This window comes from Mustela lutreola, chromosome 5, assembly GCF_030435805.1.
Source record: "Mustela lutreola isolate mMusLut2 chromosome 5, mMusLut2.pri, whole genome shotgun sequence".
NCBI classification, from domain to species: domain Eukaryota; kingdom Metazoa; phylum Chordata; class Mammalia; order Carnivora; family Mustelidae; genus Mustela; species Mustela lutreola.
Genome location: NC_081294.1, coordinates 148055395 through 148067964, shown reverse-complemented (window position 1 = coordinate 148067964; position 12570 = coordinate 148055395). Strand labels below are relative to the sequence as shown.

General features: G+C 37.9%; 1 protein-coding gene across 4 annotated transcripts in view; it reads left to right on the top strand.

Annotated features, from left to right (window-relative positions):
• The window catches only part of AP3S1 (adaptor related protein complex 3 subunit sigma 1), a 77166-nt gene that overhangs the window by 29050 nt on the left and 35546 nt on the right, over nt 1-12570 (top strand). For all 4 annotated transcript variants that reach the window (XM_059175817.1, XM_059175816.1, XM_059175819.1 and 1 more), the window contains exon 3: nt 223-334. In XM_059175817.1, the coding sequence (XP_059031800.1) occupies nt 223-334 (112 nt within the window). The remainder of the gene's footprint in view (nt 1-222; nt 335-12570) is intronic.

The following is a 12570-nucleotide window of genomic DNA, read 5'->3' as shown; positions in this document are numbered from 1 at the left end:
AATGAACGGATGAACTAATATTAAGCACCAGCTTCTTTTGTTATCTCTGAAGAAAACAGCCATGTTAATTCACTTAAGTCTCTAAGTTCACTTGAATGTTACAGCTTTACATGCTATGTTCAGGCATCTTATAAAAGGTTTTAAACAAATTGCCAGTTTGAGCTAATGAAAATGTGTTTTATTTTATTCCTATAACATTCCAATTTTTGTTTTGTCGTTTAGGTTAATTGGAGGATCTGATAACAAACTGATTTATAGACATTATGCAACATTATATTTTGTCTTCTGTGTGGATTCTTCAGAAAGTGAACTTGGCATTTTAGATCTAATTCAAGTAAGTTAACACTCTCTTAATAACAGTTGTGGCATTTATATATTTTAAAACTTGTATGTTCTTAACTTTCTAAAACGATGTTCTGTTTGGTAAGAAAGAATTTGTTCCGTAGTAGAGATTGGATGAGTAAAACAAGGTCTAGGGATGCTGAAACACATTGGCAATTTTAATCTGATTAAGACTAATCACAGCAAATTTCATCATGCCCTTTCTTCCTGTTCATGTAAGTCACGCAAGAAGTCTCAGATTGATGGATCTCTTACCATGTGTGTCCAGATCTGATCCCCAAACCCACCCCTCCCTGCCTCCTGAAAATCTACCATTATGTCCCTGGAACTCAGGGTCAGTCATAATCAAATTCCTCTTAATATTCAGCCTCTTTATTTATTTTGCCTTCACTTTTTTGCTTTAAATTGAATTGGGCTTCCCTACTGACACTATCTGTAACTGTCTCAAGTAGTAGCGGTTATCCTGCTTTCTTTGTAGTGCTGAGCCCATGAGGTGTTTTCTTCACTTCTTGTTGCTTTTTCCAGACCATTCTCTCTTCAAAAATGCCTCCAAACTTTATTTCTTGTGTTTAAACTTATACACCTTCTACCCACCCTGTTTCAGTAATCTTTCATCCCCACCTCATATTCATTGGGGATTTTATCAAAAACTTTCAAAGGTCTGAGATTTACCTTTCTTGCAAGTTACTTGTACATTAACTACCACAGTGTTATGTCATGGATGCTGGCAGAAGACAGGAGACTTCTGGGTCGGAATCAAAGGACTTATTCTGAATAGCACAAGCAGCAGACACGGTAACAGCATTTGCTTACTTCACTGGTTCCCCAGGTCCCAATTCCCACAGTCACCAAAGGGTGTGACTTGAAGAGGACCAGGAGATACCTGTACCCACAGTGAATTGAGTTATAGGAGAAGAACTACAGTCTTTTATATTGGACACAAATCATGTCTGCTCATGTCCTAGAGGAGGAGTGTATCTTCCATGGGTGTAGATAAACCTGCCATTTGCTTTGAAGAGAGATACTCTCTATTTTTCAGGGCTGTTTGCTTATTTATATAAGCTTGCTTGCAGAGAAAGTCTGCAATGATGGCAGTCATTGTACCTGTGCTCACTTATGTGCAGAAATGTCAGAGTGATGAAGAATTGTCTCCTGTCAGATTGTGGTCTTAGTTCACTGGCATTCACTCCAGTACTGCTTGGGTTCTAATTCGTGGTGATTTGACTATTCAATTTTCCTGGGGATAATTCTTCCAGTACTTTGGTGTCTTCAGACCCGGAATTCCTCTTCATTGAATTTTTGCCCTCTGCCCCACCTTGCTACTCATTTCCAGACCTTGTTTTTATCCAAAGTGCCATCCCTCCATTGTCTCAGTTGCAGTTTCCTTTCTGTCTACCACCTCTTATCTTTTTGTATCACAATTTCTGTTACTCCGCTAATTTCCTGGGCCTGTTGGGACCTTCAGTCTTCTAAATAAAGCATTTTTCCACTCTCCCTTGTCCTCCTGATGTCTTACTTTCCTTACCCAGTCTAAATCCCATCATCAGTCATGGTAATCATAGTCTTGTATATATTCAGCACTTTCCTTGTACCCATACTTCTAAATGTAGTTAAAGAATAAAAAAAGTAACCATGCTATAGGTCTCACCTTGTATTTATGATCTCTAAACTTGGTGAGTCCTTAGTGCTACCCAGTAATCCTATTTCCCTGGTCCATCTCCGTCCCAGACTCCTAGACAACAGCTGAGATATGTTCTCCTTTCTCAAACCTCTGGTGCTTCTAGCATCTTGCTTCCTTCTTCGATGGGAGAATAGAAGCCGGCAGAAGAGAACATCACCCATTTATATGCTAGTCTTTTCCTCATGGCTCTGACACTTCTCCCTCTTTCTTCTATATCCTTTTTCCCGTCATTCCTCTAGCTGCTCTATGTTCTCCCATTAAAAGGAGAAGTCCTGTCCTTACTTCCCTCTCCAGCCTGTGGCTCATTTCTTTCCCATCTTTTATGTTAAAATGCCTTAAAAAAGTTGTCTGTGCACACTTGTCTCAAATATTTCTTCTCCCCTTTGCTCTTAAACACACTCGATTGAGGTTTTCTGCTCTGTTGTTGCTGAATCCAAAGATTCTCATCAGTCTTTTTTTTTTAAGACTTTTTATTCATCTCTTCATGAAAATACTTTTTTCTTCTGGCTTCTAGGATGTCGTACTTGCCAGGTTTTTGTGGACCTCTTCAGTTGCTTAATTTCAGTGTCATGGTCTCTCTTTTTTTTTTTTTTTTTTTTTTTTTTAAGATTTTATTTATTTATTTGACAGAGAGAGATCACAAGTAGGCAGAGAGGCAGGCAGAGAGAGAGAGAGAGGAGGAAGCAGGCTCCCCACTGAGCAGAGAGCCCGATGCGGGACTCGATCCCAGGACCCCGAGATCACGACCTGAGCCGAAGGCAGCGGCTTAACCCACTGAGCCACCCAGGCGCCCAGTGTCATGGTCTCTCTTATCTCTTCTTCAGCAGCCTAGAGGAGACAGAGGATCTGACCTCATACTACTCTCTGCATGGCCGTAACCATGTTAGTCCAAGCCACCACCAGCTTTCCCCTGGACTATTATTACAGCAGTTTCCTGACTGTTCTCCCTCCTTCCACTACCTTTTTCCCCTCTCATCTCTGCCTAGTAAAAAAGCCAGCGATAGTGATGAAATAGGTCATAGCTCACTTTCTGAATTCATCAGTGGCTTCTGCTCTCACTCAAAGGAAAAGCCAGCTTCCTTACACATGACCCATGAGGCCCCACAAAGCTCTGAATCCCCTGCTGTTTCTCAAATACACCAGGCATTCTTCTCCCTCAGAGAAGAATGTATTGTATTTGTTGGTCTTTGTATCTAGATCGTTCTTCGATTTGCTATTCCCATCGTTCTCTAGCTCCATCGTTCTTTCAGGTTTTGACCCAGATGTCACCTTTCAATATGGTTTTCTTTGGTCCTTTCTAAAAATTTTCCCTCTCTCACATTTTCTAACTCCTCTCTTGCTTTTTAGTACTTTAGTACTTTTCCTGAGTACATATCACCATCTAACATATTATATATTTGATTTAATTTGTCTTGTTCATTGTCATTTTCCCTTAACAAGAATGTAAGCTCAGTGAGGGCCAGGTTTTTTTTTTATTTTGTTCACTGGTTTATCCCCAGGGCATAGAATGGCAACTGGCACGTAGTAGGTCCTCAACATACAGTTGTTGAATGAATGTATTTAGTGCCTGATATTTAGCGTTCTATGTAAACAACTGACAACAAAACCCAAAGACTGAGTAGAAGTAGGAGAGTCAGTTAGAAAAATAAAATACAGTTGCTACATGCTAGTAATATTTTGTTTTGTGTTTTTATCTGAGCACTAGTTACATTGGTGAAAATCTGGAAGCTCTGTATATAGTTGAGATTTCTGTGATTTCTGTTTGTGGTATTTCCATAAGAAATTAACACATTTAATTCTGACACAATAAGCAAATGTAACTGCTACAAGTGATTGTATTGGGTTAAGATTATCATGAGGGAATGCTGTGTGCTTGTTTTTTTTCTCTTTCTTGACCCCAGACAGGGCAAAAACAGGTATATGGTGTAGGCACATTGTAGCAGATTGGAGAAAGCTGCACATAAAAAGGAAATTTTTTGTGCCAAACAAGTTTCATGGTTTTGAAATCAGCAAGAAGGGGGCATGCCTTGAGATGTAGTGTGATGGAGTAAATGAGGAATTAACCAAAGCACAAAACTTTGGTAGTAATTCTGAGTACCAAAGCATAGAAATAGTAAAAGTGGCTAGAAATGAAAAAAAAAAAAAAAAAAAAAAAAAGACAATGAAAAAAGATGACAAGTGATAAATGGAACTATTAATATGCCAGAATACTCTCAATCTATAATTCTTAACCTAGGTTTTGAGAAAGAGGTAGGTATCTGAGCTACCTGAAACCACAGAGTATAACTAGATAAAGAAGATATAGTATACACACACACACTCACAGACACACATGAATTTTACTCAGCCATCAAAAATGAAATCTGGCCATTTGCAATGATGTGGATGGAACTAGAAGGTATTAGGCTAAGTGAAATAAGTCAGTCAGAGAAGGACAATTATCATATGATCTCACTGACATGTGGAATTTAAGAAACAAAACAGAGTATCATAGGGAAAAGAAGGGAAAAATAAAACAAGACAAAACCAGAGAGGGAGACAAACCATAAGAGACTCTTAATCATAGGAAACAGAGTTGCTGGAGGAGAGGAAGGTGGGGGGATAGGGTCACTGGGTGATACCCATTAAGGAGGGCACGTGATGTAATGAGCAATGGGTGTTATATAAGACCAATGAATCACTGACCTCTACCTCTGAAACTAGTAATAACAGTCTTCATTAATTGATGAATTTAAATTTAAAGAACAAATGGAAAAAAAAATAAAAAAGGGAGAAATTCTTTACAAAAAGCTGGATCTTTATTCAGGTACTTCTGAGTCCTTAATTATTAAAACAGTCCTAAAAGAGAGTCACATGACTAGATATCTACATACACGAACCCCATGAATAAATTTTTAAAAATTAAAAAAAAAAAAAAAAAAGAAACCACAAAGTCATAGCAGACATTCTTACTGTTTTCCATTGTTTAATTGGTGGTGAGAAAATAATACCATTAAGATAAATATATATGTATGTGTATGTGTGTGTATATGTAAAAAGATAAATGTGTGTATTATATGGTAGAAGAGAAATTTTTATACTGTTTAAACCTGTAAAGGCAGACATCAAAGAAATTTCAAGTTTGAGATGAATATGCCTCACGATCCCTTGGATAGATACTCTCTTCCTGGGGCCTCCTTGAGAACCACTGCTAAGTTGTGCTTCGTTTTCCCAAAGGCTTTTCTAATGAAAAAAGAAAAGCAAACCTTTAAGTATGGATTAGTGATAGGGTTTATCAGAACCCTATATAGTATCCATTTATCTTTGTTCATTAACACACTTCTTGGTTTATCCTATAAAGAAGTAGTTAATTCACTGCAGTATTATTTCATAGAAGCTATGTGTTTTTTAGAAAATGATTTTTAATATGAAACTGCTTTCAGTTTCTCTCTCAGTTATCCACAGCTGAAGGGAGTGGTGGGCATTCACACTACATTCCAAAACACTGAATTTTTCTGAGCTAGCTGCTAATGTTACAGGAGGAAAAAAAGAAAAACAATCTGTTTAAAATGCCCTATCTGTATCTAAGAGAAAAATTTCATTGAAGAAAGACTAAAACAAATGTGAATTTTCCTAGAGACTAATTGGCTGTATCTTATGCTTGTATCCTGGGATTTAAGCCATCGTCCTTTATTATTTTTTGATGCTGTGGGTCATCTTAATTGTTGCAATAGCATGATTGTTATATCTCAGAAGAGAATTGTGTGGGTAGTTGTTAGAGAACAAATATCCTACATTGTATCTGAAGTAAATTTTATCATGTGTTTGTGGAAAGTGGAAAATAGGTCTTGTGTTTTGTAAAATATTTTAGCCGTTGCTGTTCAAATGTTGATCATTAGTCTTGATATTAGGTAAGACACAGAAAAGAGGGTTTTGGGAGAATTGTGTCATCTTCCATTACTGATGTAGGCCAGAACTATTTTTATAACAGGATGCAGTTGAGTTATCATATGTTGATAGATGATGTCTTTAAAACAAGTTATGTAATTTACCTTACAGGGACTAATTCTATCACTACCACAAACAGGTTGGAAGTTCTGTAGTTGCTCTCTTTCCCTGTGATCACCATGGATCATTAAATCATTACAAGGGAGTGCTGAGCATGTGTGAGTCAGTCACTCTAAAAATATTGGTCAAATGAAGAAAGATGGAAGGGACTAGCTCACTGTTTCTGCTTTGGTTTCATGAAATAGCTAATCAGAGCTAATTTAGAATTGATTTTCTTGCTTTGTCCATCTTTTTAGCTTTGCGGAAGACAAGTATAATGTAAAAAGTAGAAACAGAAAATTATAAAGCAAGAGAGTTTAGATCAAAACCTCTTGGTCTTGCATTTCTTCCAAGAATGGATCAAGAAAACTTAAACATCAATATATAAATAATAAACATATGTGAAGTTTTGCTTTTTTTTAAATGTTGAAATGGTGCCGTTCAAATGATCATTGGAAACATGATTTTATGTGTTTATGTGTTTATATGCAAAGGTTTTGTGTTTCTGAGGTATGCATATGTTGTCCCAGATTTGACTTTATCTCTTGTGTGAAGTCTGAGAGAAGGCATCATTAGTAAATTCCATGTGAAATTTATACCCCTCTGTCACCAAAGTGAGTAATCAGCTTCTGTTTTCTTTTGTTTCTTTTTTTAGTTCTTTGTAAGTAAGTTGGAAAAAAGGTGATCTTTTTTGTTTCTGATATGTACTATTTTAGTGTGGTATCAACAACCATGTAAGTGCATTTTCAGAGCTGGAGGCTGGCTTTTTTTAGTCTTTCTGTTGTAGCATGTCTTCATTGGAAGTGTTAAAATATTTACAGAGTGAGAATGAGAAGTTCATTAAATATTAACGTTGGTTGTTTGAGTTATTTATAAGGAGTCATATTGTCCTCAATTAATTTATTATGCCAAGCTAATAATAAAGAGAGGCTTAGAAGTTCACTAGGTAATTCCAAATTCTGTTACAGTTTTCTGTACCACATGTAACAATTACATCAGCATGAGTCTTGTTCAGTTGTGGTCAGGAACAAAATGGAGAACTAACAACTGAACTTCTCTTTAGGTTTAAAAAGATGTTTGACCATGGTCTTACCATATGGAGTTAAACTAGAGCTCCATGTATAGCATCTGTTGTTACCACAGTCCTGAGCCTTAGACTGGTTTTTATGAAATTATTTTACTTAATGGTTGTGAATGCCAATTTAGTATGATATTGAGCATCTCATTTAATCTCAATAGACCTTTTTTTTTCACCTGAATAAAGTATGCCTATTTTAATATGCTGCCTATAAAACCTCATGGGGTTGTTCGAAAGATCAGTGAATCAAGCAAGCTAGTCGTGGTTAAAGCCATTCAGCCTCTGCTTCGTACTGGCTGTGTAACTTTGGGCAAGTTATTTTATGTCTTTGTCTCTCATTTTCCTCACTTGTAAAATGGGAGTGTCGGTAATAATACCAGTTCCTAGAGTAGGTGCAAGCATACTGTACATAGAGCTCATGGCTAAATGACTGACATGTAGTTGTCAGTCAGTGGTTTTTAGTTAACATTATCACTAAATAATATATTTATAAGGAAGGCATATAAAGTATTATTTCATTAGTATGCAAATTGAATAGGATAAAGAAGTCCTTTTATCTTTTTTTTTTTTCATTTTTATGAGAATTTGTTAATCTTTTTATCCTCTGTGTTGTGTAATAGCTTGGGATGAATTTTATATGGTGATAGAGTTATCTGCTAAGAAGCTGACCTGATTGGAGGACCTTGTAAGCCAAGAATTCTTAACTGACAAAAGATCCTGTGATTCCGTTTATTGCATAGGAAATGATGCTGGGTGGGTGCTACTGGACAGGGAATGGTGTGCTGGTGAAGGCCTCACTGCCTTCCACCATATGTCATTGTTCTCTTTTGTTATAAGGGTAGGCTTGAAAGTGCCTTGTTAAGTAGTACACTGCTTAAACTTTGGGCTATATAGGTTTTATTTATTTATTTATAATTTTATTTTATTTTTTCAGTGTTCCAAGATTCATTGTGCACCACACCCAGTGCTCTATGCAATCCGTGCCCTCCTTAGTACCCACCACCATGCTCACCCAACCCCCCCACCCCCTCCCTTCCATGCTCACCCAACCCCCCCACCCCCTCCCTTCCACCCCCTGAGAGAATTCACAGTCTCTCGTGGTTTGTTTCCCCCTCCAATTTCCCCCAACTCACTTCTTCCTATCTCCCAGTGTCCTCCGTGTTATTTCTTATGCTCCACAAGTAAGTGAAACCATATGATAATTGACTTTCTCTGCTTGGTTTATTTCAGTCAGCATAATCTCCTCCATTCCTGTCCAGGTTGATACAGAAGTTGGGTAGTCATCCTTTTTGATGGAGGCATAATATTACATTGTATATATGGATCACATCTTTATCCATTCATCCATTGAAGGACACCTTGGCTCCTTCCACAGTTTGGCGACTGTGGCCATTGCTGCTATGAACACTGGGGTACATATGGCCCTTCTTTTCACTACATCTGTATCTTTGGGGTAAATACCCAGTAGTGCAATTGCAGGGTCATAGGGAAGCTCTATTTTTAATTTCTTAAGGAATCTCCACTGTTTTACAAAGTGGCTGCACCAACTTGCATTCCCACCAACAGTGTAAGAGGGTTGCCTTTTCTCCACATCCTCTCCAACACTTGTTCTTTCTTTTGTTGTTAATTTTGGCCATTCTAACTGGTATATGTGGTTTTGATTTGAATTTCCCTGATGGTTGATGATGATGAACATTTTTTTCTTGTGCATGTTAGCCATTTTTATGTCTTCTTTGAAGAAGTGTCTGTTCATGTCTTCTGCCCATTTTTTGTTGTGATTATCTGGTTTTTTGGGTTGTTGAGTTTGAGGAGTTCTTTATAGGTCTTGGATATCAGCCCTTTGTCTGTAGTGTCATTTGCGAATATCTTCTCCCATTCCCTCCCAAACAAAGGGTTGCCTCTTTGTTTTGTTGTCTGTTTCCTTTGCTGTGCAGAAGCTTTTTATCTTAAGTCCCAAAAGTTCATTTTTGCTTTTGTTTCCTTTGCCTTCGGAGACATGTATTGAAGTTGCTGTGGCCGATGTTGAAGAGGTTACTGCCTATGTTCTCCTCTAGGATTTTGATGGATTCCTGCCACACGTTGAGGTCTTTTATCCATTTCAAGTTTATCTTTGTGTATGGTGTAAGAGAATGGTTGAGTTTCACTCTTCTACACATAGCTGTTCAATTTTTCCAGGACCATTTATTGAAGAGACTGTCTTTTTTCCACTGGATATTTTTTCCTATTTTGTCGAAGATTATTTGACCATCGAGTCGCAGGTCCATATCTGGGCTCTCTACTCTGTTCCACTGGTCTGTGGGTCTTTTTTGTGCCAGTACCATGCTATCTTGGTGATCACAGCTTTGTAGTAAAGCTGGAAATCAGGCAACGTGATGCCCCCAGCTTTATTTTTCTTTTTCAACATTTCCTCAGCAATTTGGAGTCTTTTCTGGTTCCATACAAAATTTAGGGTTGTTTAAGCGTTCCAGCTCTTTGAAAAATGCCAGGGGAATTTTTATCAGGATGGCATTGAAAGTATAGATTGCTCTGGGCAGTATAGACATTTTAACAATGTTTATTTTTCTGATCCATGAGCATGGAATGCTTTTCCATCTTTTTGTGTCTTTTTCAATTTCTTTCATGAATGTTCTGTAGTTTCTTGAGTACAGATCCTTTTCCTCTTTGGTTAGGTTTATTCCAAGGTATCTTACGGTTCTTGGTGCTATAGTAAATGGAATTGATTCTCTAATTTACCTTTCACTATTTTCATTGTTAGTGTATAAGAAAGCAACTGATTTCTGTGCATTGACTTTGTATCCTGCCACATTACTGAATTGCTGTAGGAGTTCTAGTAGTTTGGGGGTGGAGTCTTTTGGGTTTTCCATATAAAGTATCATGTCATCTGCAAAGGGAGAGAGTTTGACTTCTTCTTTGCCAGTTTGAATATCTTTTATTTCTTTTTGTTGTCTGAGTGTTGTTGCTTGGAATTCTGGTACTATGTTGAACAATAGTGGTGAGAGTGGACATCCTTGTTGTGTTCCCAATCTCAAAGGGAAGGCTGTCAGTTTTCCCCATTGAGAATGATATTTGCTGTGGGCTTTTCATAGATTTTATGAAGTTGAGGAATGTTCCCTCTATCCCTATACTTTGAAGAGTTTAAATCAGGAATGAATGCTATGTTTTGTCAAATGCTTTTTCTGCATCATTTGAGAGGATTGTGTGGTTCTTCTCTCTTCTCTTACTGATTTGTTCTGTCAAGTTGATTTGTATATGTTGAACCACCCTTGCATCCCAAGGATAAATCTCACCTGATCGTGGTGGATAATACTTTTTTTTTAAGGTTTTATTTATTTATTTGACAGACAGTGATCACAAGTAGGCAGAGAGGCAGTCCTAGAGAGAGGAAGGGACGTAGCCTCCCTGCTGAGCAGAGAGCCTGATGCAGGACTCAATTCCAGGTCCCTCGGATCATGACCTGAGCCAGAGGATTTAACCCACTGAGCCACCCAGGCGCTCTGGATAATACTTTTAATGTACCGTTGGATCCTATTAGCTAGGAATTTGTTGAGAATCTTGGCATCCATATTCATCAGGGATACTGGTCTGAAATTCTTTTTAATGTGGTCTTTGCCTGGTTTGGGGATCAGGGTTAGTGCTGGATTCATAGAGTCTGGAAGTTTTCCTTCTGTTTCTATTTTTTGAAACAGCTTCAGGAGAATAGGTAGTATTTCTTCTTTGAATGTTTGGTAGAATTGCCCAGGAAATCCATCAGGGCTCTTGTTTTTTTGCGGGGGGGAGGGAGGCTTTTGATCACTGCTTCAATCTCATTACTAGATATTGGTCTATTCAAGTTGTCAATTTCTTCCTGTTTCAGTCTTGGAAGTATATAGGTTTCTAGGAATGTATCCGTTTCATCTAGGTTGCTTAACTTATTGGCATATATCTGTTGATCATAATTTCTGATGATTGTTTCTATTTCCTTGGTGTTGGTTGTGATCTCTCCCCTTTCACTCATAATTTTATTGATTTGGGTCCTTTCTCTTTTCTTTTGGATTAGTTTGGCCAGTGGTTTATCTTATCTTATTAATTCTTTCAAAGAACCAGCTTCTAGTTTCATTGATGTTATTTTTTTTAAGATTTTATTTATTTGACAGAGAGAGATCAGAAGTGGGCAGAGAGGCAGCCAGAGAGAGAGAGAGGAGGAAGCAGGTTACCCTCCAAGCAGAGATCCTGATGCATGACTCGATCCCAGGACCCTGAGATCATGACCTGAGCCGAAGGCAGAGGCTTAATCCACTGAGCCACCCAGGCACCCTTATTGATTTTTTTTTTTTTAAGATTTTATATATTTATTTGTCAGAGAGAGTGAGCACAGGCAGACAGAGTGGCAGGCAGAGGCAGAGGGAGAAGCAGGCTCCCTGATGAGCAAGGAGCTAGATGTGGGACTTGATCCCAGGATGCTGGGATCATGACCTGAGCCAAAGGCAGCCACTTACCCAACTGAGCTACCCAGGCGTCCCTCATTGATGTTATTTTTAAGAATTATCTGGGAAGACCAACAGACTGGCACTTGGGAACCATGGGGAATAAACCCCTAGTCCCAGGGGAGGGTGAGTTCTGGTGCAGTTCCTCTTGCTGGAGAAAGAAGGTGCCCTGGCCCAGTTGGCTTATTTTCCAGGCAATGCTCAGCATCATTTTAGGAAGATTTTACCTGCTATACCATACTGTTACCAGAGTATTAAAACTTTCTTTTTTTAGTAAGATTCACTTAAACAAAAAAAAAAAAGATTCACTTCTTATATATATGTGGGAAACCAAAAAATATTTCTACAAACAATTTGAGTCAGACACTTAAGAGTGATTCATCATTCCTGAAACTCTTTTCCTGTTTTATTTTTGTTGAGAAGTCTTTTTTCCAGTAAGTGAAAATGTAGTATTCACTTTTCTCTTGATTACATTTCTACTTCTTGATAAATCCTGGTATTGAATTCGATGAGCCTATTCTAATTTACATGTTTGTTCACATCTCAGCTGCCCTCTTGGGAGGCATCACAGAGCCAAGTTTGTGTTTGGAGTCAGATGGCATGGGTTTGAATACTGGCTCTGTCATCTGATAGTTACTTTGAGCACATTACTTACTCATATCCATTCCCAATTCTCTTGTCTGTAGGTACCAATACACATAGCTACTCTATCAACGTTGTCTTAAGAATTAGAGCTAATGTATATAGTTAGCATAGGGCCTAGAATATAGTAGACATAGTATTTAATTCAGAGAGGTGAAGTGAAGGAAGTATTTTGGAACTCAGATACTTAAAGTCAGAATTTTGGAGGGGGAAGTAACTTAAAATTTATTCCCCCCCCTTTTTAAAAAGATTTTATTTATTTATTTTTAGAGCATGCAGTGCACATGCTTGTGAGAATTGGAGGGAATGGGCGGAGGGAGAAAGAAAATCTTAAGCAG